The following is a 22,819-nucleotide window of genomic DNA, read 5'->3' as shown; positions in this document are numbered from 1 at the left end:
AGAGGAAGTTCAGCACTGCTGCTACTCTTCCTAGGAGTGTTTCAGTTCAGCAATATTCTTGGGATGTCTGGTGTGAATCGCTTTCTTGAGGTCATGCCATAGTATCTCAATCGGGTTGAGGTCAGGACACTGACTGGGCCACTTCAGAAGGCGTATTTTCTTCTGTTTAAGCCATTCTGTTGTCTTTGGGTCATTGTCCTGTTGCAACACCCATCTTCTGTTGAGCTTCAGCTGGTAGACAGATGGCCTTAAGTTCTCCTGCAAAATATCTTGATAAACTTGGGAATTCATTTTTCCTTCGATGATAGCAATCCGTCCAGGCCCTGACGCAGCAAGGCAGCCCCAAACCATGATGCCCCCACCACCATACTTCACAGTTGGGATGAGGTTTTGATGTTGGTGTGCTGTGCCTCTTTTTCGCCACACATAGTGTTGTGTGTTTCTTCCAAACAACTCAACTTTGGTTTCATCTGTCCACAGAATATTTTGCAAGTACTGCTGTGGAACATCCAGGTGCTCTTGTGCAAACTGTAAACGTGCAGCAATGTTTTTTTTGGACAGCAGTGGCTTCCTCTGTGGTATCCTCCCATGAAATCCATTCTTGTTTAGTGTTTTACGTATTGTAGATTCGCTAACAGGGATGTTAGCATTTGCCAGTGACTTTTGTAAGTCTTTAGCTGACACTCTAGGATTCTTCTTCACCTCATTGAGCAGTCTGCGCTGTGCTCTTGCAGTCATCTTTACAGGACGGCCACTCCTAGGAAGAGTAGCAGCAGTGCTGAACTTCCTCTATTTATAGACAATTTGTCTTACCGTGGATTGATGAACAGCAAGGCTTTTGGAGATACTTTTATAACCCTTTCCAGCTTTATACAAGTCAACAATACTTAATCGTAGGTCTTCTGAAAGCTCTTTTGTGCGAGGCATCATTCACATCAGGCAATGCTTCTTGTGAAAAGCAAACCCAGAACTGGTGTGTGTTTTTTATAGGGCAAGGCAGCTGTAACCAACACCTCCAATCTCATCTCATTGATTGGACTCCAGTTGGCTGACATCTCACTCCAATTAGCTCTTGGAGATGTCATTAGTCTAGGGGTTCACATACTTTTTCCACCTGCACTGTGAATGTTTACATGGTGTGTTCAATAAAAACATGGCAACATTTCATTCTTTGTGTGTTATTAGTTTAAGCAGACTGTGATTGTCTATTGTTGGGACTTAGATGATGATCTTTACAGATGCTAAATAAAAAGGAACCAAAACATATTTTTCCTTATCCCCCTTAGGTGATCACTGGTAGCATATTTGAGGTGATTTGGGCAATGATAAAGCCTGGAACCTCCTTTGGGATCAGCGTCTTAAGAGCCCTCCGCTTGCTGCGCATCTTCAAGGTTACAAAGTAAGTAGTAATGGGGAATATGTATTCCTGGCAGCTGGCTTTCTAATCTAATTTAGTAGTTGCTAAAACTACAGGTGGTACTTGTAGAAATACACCAAAAGCATGGCTATTTCTGCCACATAGCCCCATTATTCTATGGGTGTTGGGTTGAAAATATTGGGCTTCCCCTTAGTGGTATACACCATGACCTATTTAATCAATTGCTTATCACTGCCCCAATAATAAAAAAACGACAAATATTATTTTAATCATTTCAGATAGTTGGACAGACACGGGGAATCTGAAATAAACACACGGTCCTAGCCAAAACAAATCATAAATAAAAGCATTGTGTTTTGGTTGGTTTGTTTGCATGCAATCTATAATAGCTAAATTCCTATTGTAATGATACATATGTTTTGATTTACGTAAATCTATGTATGTGGATATAAAAATTACAAACAATTCATTAGTTAGCTCCTGTTTCATCTGGTTGTATAAGCAGCAACACAGCAAAATGCTAGCCATTATCATGTGCAATCCTGCTGAGGCATTGGTGTCTATAGAGATTACCAACCCTCATTATGCTTCCATCATGGTGTATTAGGCATAATATGGCCATATATTGGTTTGAGTGAGTATGGGGGGGGGGGGGGGGGGGGGAAGAGGGCGGGAGATGTACCACAGTATGCTTATCTCATATTAACTATGAAAATACAAAATGTCACTCTAGCTAGTCAGAAAATTGAATGAAAGGGAAGTATTATACGTCTCATTAAACACTGGGTTGATTACAAATGGATTACAACATACTTTCCCCATACTTCCTCATAGACCTCTGCTCTGCTTTTACTCAGCACAGTAAATAGATAATAAAACATCTACCACGAAATCCAGACGAGCAAATCAAATAGTCACAAAACTGCATCACAAACCTTACAATGACTTTTAGTTAAGTTAATAGTTGTTATATCCGACTTCTTCCACTGATTATTAAAATGTACTTTTCTTCTCTAAAAACTGTGTTTAAATGAATTAAACCAGTGGAGCTTACTAAAAGCAAGCACTCACCTAAACAGTTATATGTTCATAAGATGTTGCTTAAATTACTGAAATGATATATCACAGTCGGATCCATGATCCATGATTGCATATAAAATCCTATCTAAGATAGATATGAAATGCATCTTAGTATCTTTAGTTTTGTTTTGTTTTTAACCATGTCAATGCAGAGCAAGGTAGAGCACACAAACTGTAAAGTACTGCCCAAAGCTACGTAGATGTGTTTTTCCTGCATCATGTTTTCTTACTTTGTCTATTCCCCGTCCTTCCTCCACCTCCAGGTACTGGGCCTCTCTTCGTAACCTAGTGATCTCCCTGCTCAGCTCTATGAAATCCATCATCAGTCTGCTGTTCCTGCTCTTCCTTTTTATTGTTGTCTTTGCCTTACTGGGGATGCAGCTGTTTGGTGGGCAGTAAGTGTCCCTGGCCTTGCTCTCTCTAACTCCATTTTACTCTGACTCTCTCTATATGTTGTGTGAGGCACTGTTGTAGGAGTAAACTATTACCTCCACCTCCAGTCCCAGCTCTGGGAACATGGTCCCCGTGTAGAGGTTTTGGTTTCCCCTGTGCCCCAGCTGATATAATCTGTGCCAGAATGCCTGGTTCTGTGCAGCTACTCTGTGCTCAGCTCTGGAACCAGAAGTGGGATAAATATTTTATGTCTTAACATGATTACTATCCTATTATCTAGCTATTCACCAAGACTAACATATGGATACAATGATCAGCGTCCTATAAGGAAGCCCACTGTATGTCATGCATCAAGGAGTACTGTAAAACCTGGGGCAACTATGAATATGTCCCTGTTCATTGAGAATGACCATTTTTGGTTCTGCTGAGTCTCCACTGACATCAAGCTACTGCTGGTTTAGCTAAACACTTTAGCTCATATTGGATTCAGCCAGAAGGCAGCATTCAAGCTGCACATTAGATGATTCTGTCCTCTGCTCCAAATGATCAGTTAGTCCTGTTTTGGGACACAATTATATATATGAGAGTTTATGGAATCAATCCACTTTGGTGTTGATGAACATGCATCTTTCTCCTCTTTTTTTCCCTCAGATTCAATTTTGATGAGAAGACCCCTTCTACAAACTTTGACAACTTCCCTGCAGCAATAATGACAGTATTTCAGGTATGGACTACGATCCAGCTGTTGTCACCGTCACACAAATCCACCTACTCCAGTATGACACACAATAATGCACACACAAGCCTTGGATCTTCTACCCATTATGGATGGAAATAAGACTAGTTGATACATTGTACTACATTTTGGAATAGGAGTCACTGGAGATAAATAGGAGTCACTGGAGATAAACTTCTACTGTAAAAGATAATGAAGAATAATAATTCTAATAATAATCCATAGAGCAGTGTACTGTCCACTCAAATCAAAGAAAACACAGTGCAGAAAACAGCTGCATGGAATTCATACTTGCATAGTTACTTAAGCTGAAAGAATAATACTTGTTGCACCTTAAATGTCTTTAGTAGTTTTGTGAAATGACAGAAAGAGAGAGCGAAGGCTGATAGTGTAATACGTCTCTTTTAAGATGAATAAGATGTGCATGTACACTTTTCAGGCGCTAAAATGCAGCTTCCACTTTAGCATTTGGACGGTATGATTCCCTCCTAAGGATATAGTGTAGTCCTGTGTGTCCAATAGTTATTCATACATAAAATAAAAACAAAATAAAATAATATAGTGACATTGAGGACTTCAAGCTCCAAGCAAATATTCTTCGACAACAATTCAGGGCAAAGGGCAAAGGGCTATCCAAACAAATGCCTCAAAAAAGCTTATAAAAGAGCCTTAGATGTAGATAGGGGCAGATTACTAACTTCCAACCAACCTGAAACTTTGACAAAACCCCAAGCCCCACGTATGAAAACCACTTACGATGCAGGTTGGGACGTTGTTAGGGCTTGTATTCAAAAGTTTTGGCTCCTATTGCTGGAAGATATTCATCTTAAACGGATCCTTGGCCCTAGAGTGGATATAACCGCACGAAGAGGTAGAAACCTTAGGGATCTTTTGGTCCCAAGCCACTTCCAAGACCATCGTCCATTTTTACACACTTGGTTGCACACTCCAACGGTGGGATCCTATCAGTGTGGCCACTGTGTTGCCTGTAAATGTATTAAACAAGATTCCAAGATTGTTATGGACAGTGATGGGAGGAAGAGCTTTAAGATTAAGTCTTTCTTTAATTGTAACACCGCCGGAATAGTTTATCTTCTAACGTGTTTGCAAGTCACAATATGTAGGGAAAACTACGATAACTACGATAGGTTCTTGAGGCAAAGGGAGAGTTTCTGGATTTATCAACTCAGAACCCTCCAAGCAAAAGGCCTTAATGAAGGTTTTTAATTTGCACCGTTTATTTGAATTTTCTATATTTATTTATATCAGTTATCTTTACTTATATTCATTTTTATTTCTTGGCACTGCTTGGGTCATTATACCCCGTGTGCCGTTGTTCATTTACTCGGCACTGTTAGGGCTAATACACCCCGAGTGCCGTTGTTCACTTACTCGGCACTGTTTGGGTTAATATACCCCGAGTGCCGCTGCTCACTTACTCGGCACTGTAAGGGTTAATATACCCTGAGTGCCGTTGTTCACTTACTCGGCACTGCTAGGGTTACTATACCCCGAATGCCGCTGTTCATTTACTCGGCACTGTTAGGATTAATTCATCCCGAGTACTGGTGTTCACCTACCCGGCACTGCTAGGGTTAATACACCCCGAGTATTGTAGTTTTAACTCGCCCTCTAGTTCATTTCGTCAGACCCCCTTCACTAACATGATTTGCAGATGTCTATTGATGTCACACTTGGGGGGCAGACCTCTATGTAGGTTTAAAAAAAGGCGCGAGTTACTCCGCAGCTTGCTCTTGACAAAGGCGACAGGTATCGCCGAAACGCGCGTTGGGCATCTATTTAACTAATGCGGATGATTTTATTTTAGGACTATCGAATATTCTCTAGTTGATTTCTCTCTTCAATCAGAGAGTTTGACGGAGGGATGGGACTTAGTTATCAATTTCAACTTTAGGGACACCTTCCCCCAAATCTCCTATTGTATTATAGCATCTCTGCTCTCTTAAGGTTCTGATATCTGGATACTTTTTTTCACATATGCACATTGAGCATTAGCCCGTGATTATTTGGATAAGTTTGTTTTTTGATTATACTAACTGCTTAATTCTCCAGGACATATTCTCGGCAATAAGAAGCACCATGACTATTTAGCTGTTATACCCCTAGACCACTATTATAGCCTGTTCTGTTTAGGCTGTTACCTTACCTTTACGCTATAGTCTATCGTGCTACTCATTTAATTTGTGTACTACTCCCCCCTATTTTAACGGGGGATATATTCATTTATGAATTAGTAGCTATCTTCACAAAAGGGTATTCCAATAGCGGCTTGATTTCTCGGTCCAATACCCAGGGACCACTATTATATTACTATATTATTGCCACATAAACCCATTTGTTTAATATTAGTCCATTATATTCCCTCTTAGTCCCCAAGATCATTTATATCAACTGTCTATATTCTTTGCAACAATTTGCAACGTATTATTTACATACAGTTATTTACTTTAATTATTATTTTGGATTAGTTACTATGAGAAACCGTATGGTCCTATTTTATCATGTTTGTTTGCTAGTTAATTTTTTCGTGTTGTTCCTTATGAGGGACTAATAAAGAGTATTTTGTTCTAGCTCTCTGCTTTCTATTTAGGTACTGTTCATACATTTGCAGAGCAGCTTTCCAGCAAAGGATACAAGGTCTAATAGGGAGGCAGATCTTCTCAATCTGCTACCCGTTAGTCCATCTCTTTTCTTCTTATGTTGTTTTGGGGTTATGCCCCGCTGTATCCCACAGCCATTACAACTTTGGTGGATGGACTTGTTCCATCTTTAGCCAGTGTTGTATTTTTTTAGTATATAGGGGATACAATTCTAGAGGTAAGTAAGTATATAGTTTTACACTCACATATATTAGGCTCCTATCGTAAAGCTTGGGGTGGTATGATGCCCACTCTATGATATGTAGGTGGTGCAAAACCTCTTTGTGCAGATATAAAACAGAATGAAAAATATATATTGCACACAGTTACGTAAAAGTATAAAAACAAATAAAAACATACTTACATGGAATAGAGCAATTGTAGATTGCTCAATCCTAAGTGCGTTGGTGGTTCATATCCCCACCAAGGATATAAGCATCAGAGGGCAAACAGAAGTGGTAAGGTCCAGAATAAAAATTTACCTTTTTTATAAAAACAATAAAAGTATAACATAAAGATAATATATAAACAATATTCAATAGTATACTAGCGTGTTTCACCACAAAGTGGGCTTTATTAAAGTGATATCAGTAACTATTCAAGAGCTGAATTCTTTTTTTTATACTCATGAAAAAAATACTGGCATCCATCAAATTCAGCATTTCACAACAATCCACTGTACTTCTGTAACAACTAGGCTGCTTTTCTCCCCAGTCAGACAGCCGCCTCCATTTCTAGTCACAAAACAGCCTCATTCCCCACTCACAAAATTGCCTCCTTCTTATGTCACATAGATTCCACCTTCCCCAGTGAGAGAGTTGTCTCCATTCCTAGTCACAATACAACCTCCTTCCCCAGTCAGTAAGCAGCCGTCTTCTTGAGCACCATGACTTCCACCTTCCCCAGTCAGAGAGCATCCTCCTTTTCAAATCACATAGCTTTCATCTTCCCAAGTCAAAGAGCAGCCTCCTTTTCAAATCACATAGCATCCATCTTCCCCAGTCAAAGAATAGCCTCCTTTTCAAATCACATAGCTTCCTTCCACCTTCCCAAGTCAGAGAGCAGCCTCCTTCTCAAATCACATTGCTTCCTTTCACCTTCCAAAGTCAGAGAGCAGCCTCCTTCTCAAATCACATAGCTTCCTTTCACCTTCCCAAGTCAGAGAGCAGCCTCCTTCTCAAATCACATAGCTTCCTTTCACCTTCCCAAGTCAGAGAGCAGCCTCCTTCTCAAATCACATAGCTTCCTTCCACCTTCACCAAACAGAAAGCAGCCTCTTTCTCGAGTCACATAGCTTCCACCTTCACCAATCAGTGGGCAGCCTCCTTCTCGAGTCACATAACTTCCACCTTCACCAATCAGAGAGCAGCCTCTTTCTCAAGTCACATAGATTCGAGTCAAGGTGCAGCATTCCTCTCCTATTAGATAGCAGCTTCCTTCAATAGTCAGAGATCAGCTATCTTCCTCAGTCAGGAAGCAGCTGTTTGTACCAGTTATATAATAAAGTGCTTAAATAAAATAATAATAAAAAAAACAATCAGATAAAAAATGCCCTCAAGTTGGATTATACTGTGTACTAATCTCTATTCCCACTACAGTGGCGTACACATGACCCATGGGGCCCCGGTGCGAAAATTGATCCGTGGGCCCCCCCCCCTCGCGCTTACTCTGCGCGGGCCGGGGCAGCAACACATGGCGGCGGGCACCTGGTCGCAGGGGTTGCGACCGCGGTATGTACGCCACTGCATGCAGATGCACACACACTTAAAGGACCACTACAGACACCCAGATCACATCAGCTCAATGAAGTGGTCTGGGTGTCAGGTCCCTCTAGTTTTAACCCTGCAGCTGAAAGCATAGCAGTTTCAGAGAAACTGTTATGTTTCACTGAGGGTTAATCCAGCCTCTAGTGGCTGTCTCACTGACAGCCGCTAGAGGCGCTTCCGCCATTTTAAGACACTGAACGTCCATAGGAAAGCATTGAGTAATGCTTTCCTATGGGCGGTTTGAATGCGTGCGCGGCTCTTGCCGTGCATGCGCATTCGGAGCTGAGAGGCGGAGGGATCCCCAGCGCCATGGGAGTCCGGCGCTGGAGAAAGGTAAGTGCTGAAGACACACACACACTCTCACGAACAATTGCATACACACTAGCTAACAGACACACACATTTACTGACAAAGACACACTCAGCGGCAGACATACATACACACTCACTTATAAAACATACACTCTCACTGACAAACACACACTCACTAACAGACATCAAACAGACTCACTAACACACACACACACACAAACACACTCAGTAACAGACACACACAGTAACACACTCACTGACACTCACTAGCACACACTCTAACACAAACACTCACACTAACACACACACACACACTAACGCTCACACACACACTAACACACACACACACACACACACACTAACACACACACACACACTAACACTCACTCACTCACACACACACACTAACACTCACTCACACACACACTAACACACACACACACTAACACTCACACACACTAACACTAACACACACTCACACACTCACACTCACACACTTACACTTACACATGTTTTTTTTTTTTATTTAATCCCCCCAGCCTCCTTACCTTTTGGAGTGCTGAGGGGATTCCCTGGGGTCCAGTGGTGCTGCTGGGCTCCTGGGGGGGGCGGTCACCCGGCGGGCTGGCTGGTCCTGTGGGCGCGCGAGGGAGCACTCTCCCCTGAGTGCTTCCTCTTCAGCTCCCTCACGCGCCGCGTACTGATACCGGCGCCGGAAGATGACGTCATCTTCCGGCTCCGGTATCAGTGCGGTGCGCGAGGGAGCTGAAGAGGAAGCAGTCAGGGGAGAGTGCTCCCTCGCGCACCATCCGGCCGCGGGTGTAAGCAGGGCCAGCCTCGGGGGGCCCGGAGGTGGCCGGCTCCTGGGCCCCCCAGGAGAAGAGGCTGGCCCAGAGCGTACATACCGGGTCGCAGGGGCGGCCGGGCCCCCTGGTGGGCCGGGCCCGGTCGCAGCCGCGACCCCTGCGACCCTGGTATGTACGCCACTGTCCCACTACCACTCCTTGTGGGATTGGTGTGTGGGTATAATATGACAGTAATGCCAGGAATCCTTGAACCAAACATTTTAGGGGAAATAATGCTACAAAGCTATGTTGTTATTTGTCACACCTGTGGACCTGCCACCCAGGATGAACCTTTTCTTTCTCTCTTTGACCAGATCCTAACTGGAGAAGACTGGAATGCAGTGATGTATGACGCTATTAAGGCCCAGGGTGGGGTGAATTCTGGCATGGTGTTCTCTATCTACTTCATCATACTCACACTCTTTGGTAACTGTATCCTTCAAATTGAAATGGAACGGAAGGGGGATTGTAGGATGATAACGGACTTACATTTCACACAGAGGCCTCTGTGCACTCTTGCACAAAAAGTCTAAACATTATTAGTATCAAACCTATGTTTTAACCATAAAGATATATATTTATATTTGAAGCATTTTTTTTTCTGTTTTGTAAAGCATCATTTTAAGATGGAATAAAAAAAGTTGATTGTACTATACGCTAAGTACCTGTTACATTGACCATGCATGATAAATATCTTATTGATCTGAATTATAGGGAGAGGTTATATGGAGTAATAGGAGGAGCTATAGGGAGATGTTATATGGAGTAATAGGAGGAGTTATAGAAAGAGGTTATATGGAGTAATAGGAGGAGTTATAGGGTGAGGTTATATGGAATAATAGAAAGAGTTATAGGGAGAGGTTATATGGAGTAATAGGAGGAGTTATAGGGAGAGGTTATATGGAATAATAGAAAGAGTTATAGGGAGAGGTTATATGGAGTAATAGGAGGAGTTATAGGGAGAGGTTATATGGAATAATAGAAAGAGTTATAGGGAGAGGTTATATGGAGTAATAGGAGGAGCTATAGGGAGAGGTTATACGGAGTAATAGGAGGAGTTATAGGGAGAGGTTATATGGAGTAATAGGAGGAGTTATAGAAGGTTATATGGAGTAATAGGAGGAGTTATAGAGAGAGCTTATATGGAGTAATAGGATGAGTTATAAGGAGAGGTTATGTGGAGTAATAGGAGGAGTTATAGAAGGTTATATGGAGTAATAGGAGGAGTTATAGAGAGAGCTTATATGGAGTAATAGGATGAGTTATAAGGAGAGGTTATGTGGAGTAATAGGAGGAGTTATAGAAGGTTATATGGATTAATAGGAGGAGTTATAGAGAGAGGTTATATGGAGTAATAGGAGGAGTTGTAGTGAGAGGTTATATGGAGTAATAGGAGGAGTTATAGGGAGAGGTTATATGGAGAAATAGGAGGAGTTATAGAGAGAGGTTATATGGAGTAATAGGAAGAGTTATAGAGAGAGGTTATTAGGAGTAGTTATAGATAGAGGCTATATGGAGTAATTGGAAGAGTTATAGAGAGGTTATAGGGAGTAATAGGAGGAGTTATAAGGAGAGGTTATATGGAGTAATAGGAGGAGTTATAGGGAGAGGTTATATGGAGTAATAGGAGGAGTTATAGAGAGAGGTTATATGGAGTAATAGGAGGAGTTATAGGGAGAGGTTATATGGAATAATGGGTGGAGTTATAGGGAGAGGTTATATGGAGTAATAGGAGGAGTTATAGGTAGAGGTTATATGGAGTAATAGGAGGAGTTGTAGTGAGAGGTTATATGGAGTAATAGGAGGAGTTATAGGGAGAGGTTATATGGAGTAACAGGAGGAGTTATAGAGAGAGGTTATATGGAGTAATAGGAGGAGCTATATGGAGGGGTTATGTGGAGTAATAGGTGGAGTTATAGGGAGAGGTTATATGGAGTAATAGGTGAAGTTATAGATAGAGGTTATATGGAGTAACAGAAGGAGGTATAGGGAGAGGTTATATGGAGTAATAGGAGGAGTTATAGAGAGGTTATATGGAGTAACAGGAGGAGTTATAGAGAGAGGTTATATGAAGTAATAGGTATATATATATGTGTGTGTGTATGTGCTTATTCATACATACATACATATATTTTGTAGTTTCTCTCGTTCTGCATGCTAAAGCTAGTTTTTCCCTGCCCTACTCATCATTGTTGGTATTCAACTATCTGCTTATCTCTAAACACTTTCTCTTTTATTTCTGCACCCCCCCCTTATTTTATTGATACCCACCCAAATGGTTTTGCTTGACTAATTCTCACCTCCTCTGTGCATCTCCATTCCATAGTTTTATTGCCTTTTGTGACCCTATCCTCTCTGTTTTTCCACAGTCTGAGTTTTAAAAGTGCCCTACAGCAAACCAGGACATTGCTCAGATAAGCCCACTCCTTTAGGAATTGCCATCATCTGTCGCCCTCCCGGTCATCCTAGGCTATTCCTTGAACACTTTTCTTCCTGGTTACCCCACTTTCTCTCCTCTAGCACTCCCTCCCTCATACTTGAGGACTTTAACATCCCAATCAACATCCTCAATTGCCCTGATGCCTCCCGTCTGCTCTCTATAACCTCCTTTGGCCTCACACAGTTGTCTACTTCAGCAACTCATACAGCAGGAAACACTCTTGACCCTATCTTCACCAATCTATGTACCATCTCTAATCTCTCCACTGTTCCATTTCCTTTGTCTGACCACCATCTGCTAACATTTGACATCAGCATATCCCTCAACTCTCCAATCTCGCAGAAACCTCAACTGCCTTGATCTCCTTCATTTCTCCACCAAACTCTCCTTTTACCCATCTCAAATCTAACTTGCCCTAACTCTGCAACCTCACTCTACAACTCAACTCTCTACTCCCAACTCGACATCATGGCACCTCTTACAATTAAACCCAGCAAGCGCCCCCAATTTCAACCCTTGCACACCAAGCTGACCCGTTACCTCCAAAAATGTTCTAGAACTGCTGAACGCAGCTGGAGAAAGTCTCACTTTGCATCTGACTTCCTCCACTATAAATTTCTGCTACGCTCCTACAACCTGGCTCTCTCCGCTGCAAAAGTAAATTACTTTAACACCCTCATAAGTACACTGTCCCATCAACCCAAACACCTGTTTCACACTTTTGATGCTCATCCCTTTTACTCCCCCTCCTTCTACCACCTTGTACGCCACAAACTTTGCATCTCACTTCACTGAGAAGATCTCTACAATCAAGAGATTGCTAATTCCTCTCCTTCCCCTACCAATACATCACCCAACCCCACTCCCTCCACCATTCTACACTCATTTGCACCTGCTACAGCAGAAGAGGTTTCTGCTCTGCTCCGGTCCTCCTGTCCCACCACCTGTTCCCTCGATCCTATTCCCTCATATCTCATCTGCACTTTGTCTCCCTCTGTTGCTCTTCCTCTCACTAAAATTTGTAATCTCTCCCTTTCCTCTGGCACATTTCCCTCACCCTTCAAACATGCAGCTGTAACCCCGATTCTGAAAAAGCCCAGCCTTGACCCAAACTCCCCATCCAACTACCGCCCTATCTCACTACTGCCATTTGCCTCCAAGATCCTCGAGAGAGTTGTGTACACCAGACTGACTGACTTTTTCGAATCCAACTCTCTGCTTGACCCCCTTCAGTCTGGATTCCGCGCTGGTCATTCTGTCAACATGGTTGTGACCAAAGTATCCAACGATTTAATTGCTGCTAAATCTCGCGGCCATTACTCTATCCTAATTCTCCTTGATCTTTCTGCTGCCTTTGACACTGTTGATCATTAACAGCTTCTTCACATTCTCCATAATTTTGGTCTTTGGGATACTGCTCTCTCCTGGTGCTCCTCCTACCTCTCCCAGCGCTCTTTCAGTGTTTCGTTCTCTGACTCTGCCTCCTCCCCCCAACCAGTCTCTGTCGGCGTCCCCCAAGGTTCTGTCCATGGTCCCCTACTGTTCTCAGTCTATACTGCCTCCCTTGGTAAACTCATCAGCCCCTTTGGCTTCCGTTATCATTTCTACATGCAAATCTACCTGTCCTCTCCTGATCTCTCTTCGCCCATCTTGACTCGTGTCTCTGACTGCCTCTCTTCGATTTCCAACTGGATGGCTGCTCACTTCCTTAAACTCAACCTGTCCAAAACAGAACTTCTGGTCTTTCCTCCCTCAAGTGTTACTACTCCCGTGTCTGTCTCCCTCCAAGTCAACGGTGCTACCATCACCTCTACCTCGAAGGCTCGCTGCCTGGCTGTTCTTTTTGACTCTAACCTCTCCTTCACCCCTCATGTGCAATCAATCGCCAAATCCTGTCGCTTCCATCTCAAAAACATAGCGCGCATTCGCCCCTATTTAACCCCGGATGCGGCTGGTCCATGCTCTTGTTCTCTCTCGCCTTGACTACTGCAATACCCTTCTCAGTGGTCTTACGTGTTTCCAGATTGCACCTCTGCAATCTATAATGAATGTGGTGGCAAGGCTCATTTTCCTGTCCACTCGCACCTCCCACGCCTCCCCACTCTGTCAGTCCCTGTATTGGCCTCCAGTTAGATATAAGGCTCAATTTAAAATTCTGGTGCTTGCTTACAAGTCCCTACATAATGCTGCTCCAACCTACCTATCCTCTATAATACACAAATATGTCCCGTCGAGGCCCCTACGCTCTGCCAAAGACCTACGTATATCCTCTGTCCATACACCCACCTGCTCGCCTCCAAGATTTCTCCAGGGCTACACCTCTTCTATGGAACTCCCTTCCCTTCTCCGTAAGACTTTCACCCCGTTTCCACTCATTTAAAAAATCATTGAAAACTAACTTCTTCAAGAAAGCATATCAATTAAACTGTTAGCAGGTTTTTATCCCCCATCCCCGATGACTCCTCTCCTGCAACTGTCGAAATTACCTACTAAGCCCTCAATGAATACTTTTCTAAGAACGTACTTCATACCCCTACTTTTACCCTTTGTGTCACTATACCCCACTCCCTCTAGAATCTAAGCTCATTGAGCAGGGCCCTCCACATCTCTATTCCTGTATGTCCAATTGTCTGGTTACAATTACATGTCTGTTAGTCAAGCCATTGTACAGCGCTACAGAATGTGATGACGCTATATAAATAATAAAATAATAATTATACCCTGATATCAATATCCTTGAACAGAGATACAAATCCAGTTTATTATCACTTTGAAAGGAATTATTATACAGGTTAGTTGAAACAATGCGTACATGAAAAGACATGGATTCCTTCGCTAGTTTCTCTCAGATACTCTGCTGAATGTATTCTTGGCCATCGCTGTGGACAACCTCGCCAATGCCCAGGAACTGACCAAGGTAGGATAGTTAAAGCTGGCACAGTATTGGAATCATTCAAATGATCTGCACCAGTGCTTCACTGTGTGGCAGTGTGGTGTTTTTCAGCAGCATAGCACCAGTATTTTGTACTGAACCCCTTTATTTATTCACAGGATGAGCAGGAGGAAGAGGAGGCGGCCAATCAGAAGCTGGCACTGCAGAAAGCTAAAGAAGTAGCTGAGGTCAGCCCCCTCTCTGCTACCAACATGTCTATAGCAGCGTAAGTCCTGTTGGGGGGGGGGGGGGTCTGGACCAATGTTTGTTAGACTGTTAAAGTGGCACATAACTTCACAACATTTTTCAAATACGTTTTTTTTATTTTTTATTCTTCTATTAACCTTTAGTTTTATTTTTCCAAAATTTGCATTATTGTTTTGTTTTTTATAGATAAGATTAAAAAAATTAGAACTACTTTTTGTTATGTAGATAAATATATTTGGCAACCTTCCGCAATGGATAGAGCTAAAACCTCTGTTTCCATTGCCAATCTGTGTTATCGAAAATCTGCAAATCAAACTTGTCCTAGCTGCTCTCTGGCATGTTACAAACCATACCATAAAAAGCCATGGATAGTATTGCTTGAGGTGGCTATGGAGTGGAGGGGAGAGAAGGAGACATTTGCTAATCTGCCATTATACACCCACAAAAAGGCAAAATAGCCAAACTACAGATGTCATGGAGAAGGAAAACTTGCAATTCCTGGATGTTTAGATCTGCCCAAAAATAAAAAGAATATCGAAAAGGAAAACTGTCAAAAAGCAGGGAATGTTATAGGTAACACAAAACGGCATACGAAAAGGTCATACTGAACTGGTAGCTTGCATGTTAATTTCTTTAAGAATGATTGCTTGTTGAGTCCACGAAATGTGCAAATGACTTTAGTGAATACTTGTATTGATAGGACTATTTAAAATGGGGTCTACGTTTCGTGTATAGTAACAGTCACAGAACACAGTAATGACAGCACTAGTGTACAGAGTAATGTTTCAACCCTATATGTTGGTCTCTATAAAGCCTGGTTGTCCACTGTGCACACAGATATTTATCATTGGATAATTAGTTTCCACTCCCACTCGGAGCAAGGTACATTGACAAGATCATAACCCTTTAGTGACATTCTTACATTTATTGACATACATAGTAAAGGAAATGTTAATGGTGGCACAACATAAATACATCACCTCTATTTACAGCGTATCACGTGTTGTGCTGGCTAGGTCTCCTCCTCCCGTGACATCACAGCGATTGTGGGAACTAATGTCACAAGTTGCACATTGAAGCTTTGCCATAAGAAAGCATTGAATTAGAATCAAACTATGGGGAGTTTGAAGATGTTAGATGTCCACATGCAAAGCGTGAGCACATCCAACATCGTTTCATGGGGTAAAACTCCATTAGGGACTAGGCAGTGCCTAGAGGAAGCTAGAGCTGGATTACATTGCAGTTTTTTAGTAGTGGTCTGGGTGCCTATAGTGTGCCTTTCAGGAATTCTTGCCTAGTGCAGCACAATTGCATTCATACACCTGCAGACTCAGCACTTTATTTGGGGGACCCCAGAAGTGGGACAGGGAGAGGGATTCAAAATCAGGACTTCTCTACAGACTGTTGATATATAGGAGTTCTGATAAATGTAATTGGTATATCCACCTAAAATAGCAGGAATCATATAAATAAAATTGCAGCTGTTTTGAGAAATTACAAATTCTAGCTTGTAGGTAAGCCATTGATCGGTTACATTGAAATCTTGCAGTTCTTTGTCTTTGATTTGTTTTCTGTTGTTTTTTTCTCCATTTTGAATTTAAGATCGTACATTTACTATAAAATGTGGAGCATTTATATTGTTTGCATCATTGAGCATACATGAATAATAAATGAACAGTAGAGCTCTAGAAATGCTTGAAAAATGCACATTGTAGCAAAAAAAAGCTTGACAATTGTTAATTACAACATAAATACTAGAAAATTGTACATTACAGGAAAAACGTTTGAAAATTGTGCAGATCCACAAAAAAAAACAAAAAAAAACATGCGGTTAGTGAATAATATTAATGTGATTTAATATTGAGATTTTTATAAAAGTTCGGATATTTCTTGTCCTTGGGATGCTACCAAACTTCATATTCAGCATATCAAATTAAAAATGGGCTTTTTGAAAAGGTTATAAGATATATTTGGAGCTAGTTTCTAGGTTCAAGGAGACACTTACATAAAAAGTATAAACAAAATGAAGAACATAACCCTCAAATTATTAGCCGGCATTCATTTTTTTTTTAGCTTCAAGTAAAAGTTACACCAAATGGTTATATAAGATTGTCTGTATATAATTACTTACTCTGGGGTAGAAAGTATAAAACTAAGACTGGTAATAATATTTAGCAGATAGCCTACCAACACAAGGAAGTTGGATACATATTTGCCAGAAATCCCGCACCTGCTATGGGGTATCTCTACATGCCTGCTGCTACTTTTTACTGGCCATCCTCTACTTGTTAAAGTAAATTTAGCTACTTTTACTAGTTAGTGTCTATTTAATGTCTGCCATTTTCCAAAGACAATTTTTTATTGTGAATGCAGAGTACACAATATTCGATAGGCAGAAAATTGACAGTCAGAGAATCATGGATAATGTAACGACAGCCTGCCATTTTCACAAATAGTGACGAGGAGTTACAGGCAGCCGTTATTAAAAAGCCAGTCGCTAACAGATACCATTATTCCCTATGGGATGACCTTAGCAACTGGTTCTAACCATGTCACTAAGCTGATAACATGTATCTAATCATGCAGTAGGTAAAGTAGCCACAGCATATTGTCAGTTTTCCTTTGATAAAAACTGGCCTGGTCTGGTGTAGCGAATATCGTTGTTACTTGAAAGGCTTTACACTAGGAAATCTATTACACTGGTGCTGTATGTTGACGCTATTTTCCAATAACTAGAGTATTAGTAAATTACACTGATCGCTTAAAAGAAATGCAAGCGTAGATCTTTTTCTTGCTTATCTGTTTTTTAAACGCACTAATCTACGCACAGTTTGAGGGGAAAAAAAAAACATATTTTTTTAAAGATAATTTCAGTTTTACTTTTTTTTTATTCATTGGCATGTCCTAATATGTTTATATTATTTGCAGATTTTTCTGTATTTTTAAATATTATTTTTATCCATTTGCTAAAGAAATCATCATGATATATATGTATTCTGTAAGCTTTGTGTAGCTGAAAATGTATTACTCAAAATTAGCAGACCTTCATGTATGCCATCTATGTCATCTTTCAATTTATTTAAGTAACTGTACTGAATTTTTATCATTTGAATATGCCAATATCCTACAGGAAAGAGCAGCAGAAGAATCAGAAAACCGCTGTGTCTGTTTGGGAGCAGCGCACAAGTGAAATACGTCGACAGAACATTATGAACAGCAGGGAGGCACTTTACAGTGAACTGGATCCCGATGAACGGTGGAAGTTGTCCTTTATGAGGTCTGATGTGAAGACTCACCTGGATCGACCACTGGTGGTGGATCCTCAAGAGAATCGAAACAACAACACCAACAAAAGCCGTCCTGGGGAGGGAAAGACCCCATTAGAGCAACGTCTATCTCATGAGCGGGCAGAAGAATATCTTCGCAAGCAAGCAAGATTTAAGGAGCGTGGAGGGCGGGGGTATGATATAGCGCAAGAGCCTGTGCGCCGACCACGGAACAAGGAGCAGGACATTAACCGTGATGGGCAGGACTTTGGGCTTCAGGACAGGACAGGGGAGATTGATGGAGGGGTACGCCTTCCCCAGGATCCTCACAGAAGACATAGGGGAGGAGTGAGCAAGGAGAGTCGGAGTGGGTCCCCTCTGCCAAGGGGTGATGCTGATCACCGAAGGCACAGGGGACATCGCAGAACAGGAGATGAGTCAGAGGATGTGGGTGGAGGATGGAGGGGAGGAGATGGTGGAGGAGAAAGGAGAACTCGACATAGTAGAGATGGGGGGAAAATAAGGGAAGTTGGTGGAGGGGAAAATGAAGGCACGGATGGGGATAGGAGGAGGAGGCCACGCCACACTGCACAGTCCACCTATGAGAATGATGTGAAGAGGGATGACAGAGAAAGGAGACATCGCAGGAGGAAGTAAGTGAGCTGAAAAGGTGTAATATTCTTCATGATGGGAGGAAGGGTTGAAATAATGCTCTGCAGGAGTAGACATTTAGTCTGGGCCGAATTAAAATAGGGTCTGACCGAGCTGCATAAACATTTTTTTACACTACTCTTCACATACTTTTAAGTATGGAAACTTCAGAGGGATGTATGTATGTAACAAAACTTGTGTCACTGGCTGGCAATTAATTAAGGTAATTCTGACTTTGGTCTCTCTAACACTGTGGCATGTCCCCTTTCTTCTACATACACCTTTTCTCTGTCCCAGACTATATACCAGGAGCTTCTGCCTGCTAGTAAGAAGACAAGTGGACATGTGAGTTCTAGGGGACAGTCCTTAAAAAGTGTGGGGCGGGCCAATCATTAAACGCATTTAGGCCAAGCTTAGGGTGTCTGCACAGTAGTGCCCTTAGTTGGCCAGCCTGCATGGTTGGCAGACAGCCCGACATGCATTAATGCCAGGATGGCCTTCCATTTCTTTGGGCAGACATGCCCCCCTTTTTGGGCATGTTTGCCCCCTTTAACCTTCCCATTGACTTCCTGCTTCACTGGACACTGCTGTTAGGGGTTATGGATTTACTTGAAAGAAGAAAGCATACATTAGAGAGAGATTAGCAAAAGGTATCTGTTTTCTTATAGCTGCATCTTATGAGTATCCCTCCAGCATCAACTCCATCAGATACATGACGCTTGGGAGGCATGACTGTTTTAGTGTTTTTGGTTGATAAAATTCTGTAATTAGGCCCATCATCATTGTCAGCACCAGACCCACTGGGCTCTTAATCTGGCCCTACATTTAGTGGAGTGTTACTTTGTAAGGTCAGCAAGGTTAATGACTGATAAACTGCATACAATAACTTATAGAGCTGCAGATGAAATATTAATGATCAGAAGATCATCAAACTATACTTAAACTGTTAATGATTAGAATCACTTGCTGTAGCCCATTTTTTCATTGTTCACGTCTGTTTTTTCATTTTGCCCTTACAGGGACACAAATGCCCCAGTTCCAAACTCTGGTCCAAATCTCTCCACCACAAGACCCATTCAAGACCGTTCCCGTCAAGAAACCCAAAACCAGCACCCTGAGAACATGGATAACATTCGCAACACCAAGCTTGTGACCAGTGAGCCCCCAGCAACTGTAGGTGGGGGAGGCCTCAACCATAGCCCTGCCAAACTTGGCAATCACACCAACTGCGCCAACAACAACAGCATCCCCACTGGGAACTCTGTTCCTCGAAGGACACCTCTTCCCACCAGCTCTGGGCCTCCCCCAACCGCTCCCGACCCCAGCCAATTACACAGCAATCCAACAGAGACTGCCAAGGGAACTAAAACCACTGAACAGACTGCTGTGGATATTCCTCCCCCCTTCCCACCACCAGTGGAGAATGCTATTGGACAGGGTAACAATGCTTGCAGAGGGTGGTTAAAAAGTGTACATACATCATATTGGCTGATTTATCTATATCTTCTAACAACAAAATAACAAGAATGTCAGTATTGGCATTTCTCTTGATATACCTTTTAGTATTTTCTTATTTGCAACTATGATATTAGTAACATGCAGTAAATAGGTAAATCTATCTGTGTGCCTTCATTTTACTTGTTTTTCATTTCTTTACATTAATAGAATGGATATATATTTACCCAGTGTATTATGTTCGTACTCACCAACAATCATTTTGCGGCATTTCATTTTTCAGTGTTGCAGTTTTCTTTTCTAGCTTTGTTCTCCCCTGTGTGAGACCGTCTATTTTATTTTCATTATCTCGTGTGTCTTTGTATTTCTGCCTAGTTTGCCTCTTTTATTGGTTGTCTCTCTTGGATCAGCTTTGTTCTAGATTATCACTTCTCATACAAAGTCTCTTTCCTATCTGGTTCTGTTTTGCTCTCTCTGATTCTCTATTTACAGTCAGGTTCTTTATATCCCTTTCTGAGTCTGTCTTTTTTTTATTCTGGACTCGTATTTCCCTGTCTTATATTCTTCCCTTATTTACCTCTTACATATCGCTGTCTACTCTATTTGCGTGACTGACACTTTATATTTCATATGAGTTTCTCTTTCACTGTCCAGCTCTGTATTTGCCTGATTATCCCTTTCCTTGTCTAATTTGCTTCTTTGTTGTCCTAGTCTGTATGTAGCTGTCTCATACTCTCCTGTCACCTGGGTCTGTATATTTAAACTGTTCCATTCTGATTCTCTCATTCGTTGTAGGTCGACATTTCTCTGTTGCCGTTTCCTTGTGTGACTGTGATACTGAGTGTACAAGGTTATGTTTAGAAGGTGTCTCACTGTAGACCTTTTCCCTCTCACAGTTAATAAGACAGTCGCAGTTTCCCCACTGCCTCAGAAGGAGATTGAGAAGAAGGAGGAGGAGGATAATGAGAGTGATGGAGGGAAGGGTCCCAAGCCAATGCCTCCTTATAGCTCCATGTTTATTTTGTCAACCACTAACCCGTAAGTGACCAGTAACATTTCACCCTTAATACACACACATATGCCACTCTCTTTCTCAATCGCAAACTATTTTACTCTTCCACTTTTGCATTTCACTTCCACCATAACCTAGCTTCCACTCATTTTACTGTGCCCTCCCTAAGACACTCTAGTACCGGTCCATGCTTGCCTTTTCCTTTCACCATCAAGTTCTGCTCTTTAACCTTCAACACTCCAAATTCTTCCACTCTTTAACCTCTGTTCCTCACTTCTACCATTACTCCCCTTTCTACTTTTCCACTTCTGTCTATAATTTCCACCATCATACTCTCACCTGCTCCTTCACTTTCTTCTCTTCCATATCAGTCCTTTAAATCCACTATCACACACCATTCTACTCTTCCACCTCTGCACTACCTCCCTTACACTCTTCAGCCTTTCCACATACTCCTCCACCTCTATCCTTCTTTCTTCCTTTTAACTTCAAATTGGTTGATGCCATAACAGGAATCTATTTACTTTCCTTTCTCATTTTATGATTTGTCCTTATTGCCTCTTTTCCCAGTCTCCGCAGGCTCTGCCATTACATTGTCACCATGCGGTACTTTGAAATGTGCATCTTGTTAGTGATCGCCATGAGCAGTATAGCCCTGGCTGCGGAGGACCCTGTGCAACCAGACGCCCCTCGGAACAATGTAAGTGCAATCCCGCTGCCTTTTCACACTGCTCTCACAGGATAGGTGGGCAGCTCTTTTTTCTACTGTACTACAATGAAGATATTATTGATAACAAACAAAGAATAAGGAACTGAATTAAGAAAATCACAATTGCTTATTATTATTATTATTATTATTATTATTATTATTATTATTATTATAAGATAATATGAAAGAGGACTGCATCACATATAAATCCGAGCGACTTGTAGATCGATATCAACTATATGCTAAAACTATTATGTGAGCACTCCAACTCCAATCAGCAATCCAGCGATAACTTAAAAACTATGTATCAAAAGTAAAAGGATACACAAAAGCAAAAGGGTTTCATATTAAAAAAAACACCAATTGTTTGTTAATAAGTTAAATTAGACATTCCTAAAAAATATAATTTACCATGTGTAAATAAAAATTATTATTTATTCAACATATAAACAGCTATTAAAATCTAGTTATATGACGTGCATATCAATATCGTATGACATCTGAGTGGAACCTCACTATATGTAATATATGTGAGGAGTTTGTGCAAGAATTAAATAGACACAAAATCCATACAAAATAATGTAGAAGATTTGATAAAACCTGGGGATCATTATAAAATAATCTGTCCTTTTAATAAAATATTATGAAATATTACGATTAATATAACGGTTGCTCGAGCTTCTTCCTCTATCACTCCTGTCACTCAGCAAAATGCTTTCTGCATCTATAATAAGAGATTCATATTCGCTCTATTCATGCTCAGTCTGCACAAGATAAAACTAAACCTTTCATGGCATCTCATCCCTCTTCCAGTGTGTGTCCTATATAAGTGTCCTAAATATGTTCATTCTGTAATCGTCAATTGACCATTAAACAGAGTGAGTGTCACTCCTTCCAGTACCACCTTCTCTAAAACCCAGCAATGTACTAACAGCAGCTACTTATCCATACAGTTTCAGCTTCCAACTCCCCGAAAAA

At 41.5% G+C, this 22,819-nt stretch overlaps 1 protein-coding gene across 1 annotated transcript in view; it reads left to right on the top strand.

Moving 5' to 3' along the window:
• The window catches only part of CACNA1A (calcium voltage-gated channel subunit alpha1 A), a 372,620-nt gene that overhangs the window by 210,047 nt on the left and 139,754 nt on the right, over positions 1–22,819 (top strand). Inside the window, exons 13-22 of the mRNA XM_063449602.1 lie at positions 1,287–1,399; positions 2,722–2,853; positions 3,503–3,575; positions 9,484–9,601; positions 14,459–14,526; positions 14,661–14,767; positions 17,879–18,667; positions 19,685–20,103; positions 21,017–21,158; positions 21,703–21,832. Coding sequence (XP_063305672.1) covers positions 1,287–1,399; positions 2,722–2,853; positions 3,503–3,575; positions 9,484–9,601; positions 14,459–14,526; positions 14,661–14,767; positions 17,879–18,667; positions 19,685–20,103; positions 21,017–21,158; positions 21,703–21,832 — 2,091 coding nt within the window. The remainder of the gene's footprint in view (positions 1–1,286; positions 1,400–2,721; positions 2,854–3,502; positions 3,576–9,483; positions 9,602–14,458; positions 14,527–14,660; positions 14,768–17,878; positions 18,668–19,684; positions 20,104–21,016; positions 21,159–21,702; positions 21,833–22,819) is intronic.

This window comes from Pelobates fuscus, chromosome 3, assembly GCF_036172605.1.
Source record: "Pelobates fuscus isolate aPelFus1 chromosome 3, aPelFus1.pri, whole genome shotgun sequence".
Taxonomy (NCBI): Eukaryota; Metazoa; Chordata; class Amphibia; order Anura; family Pelobatidae; genus Pelobates; species Pelobates fuscus.
Note: the sequence above shows the minus strand (reverse complement) of the source record. Positions and strands in the feature narration are given on the sequence as shown.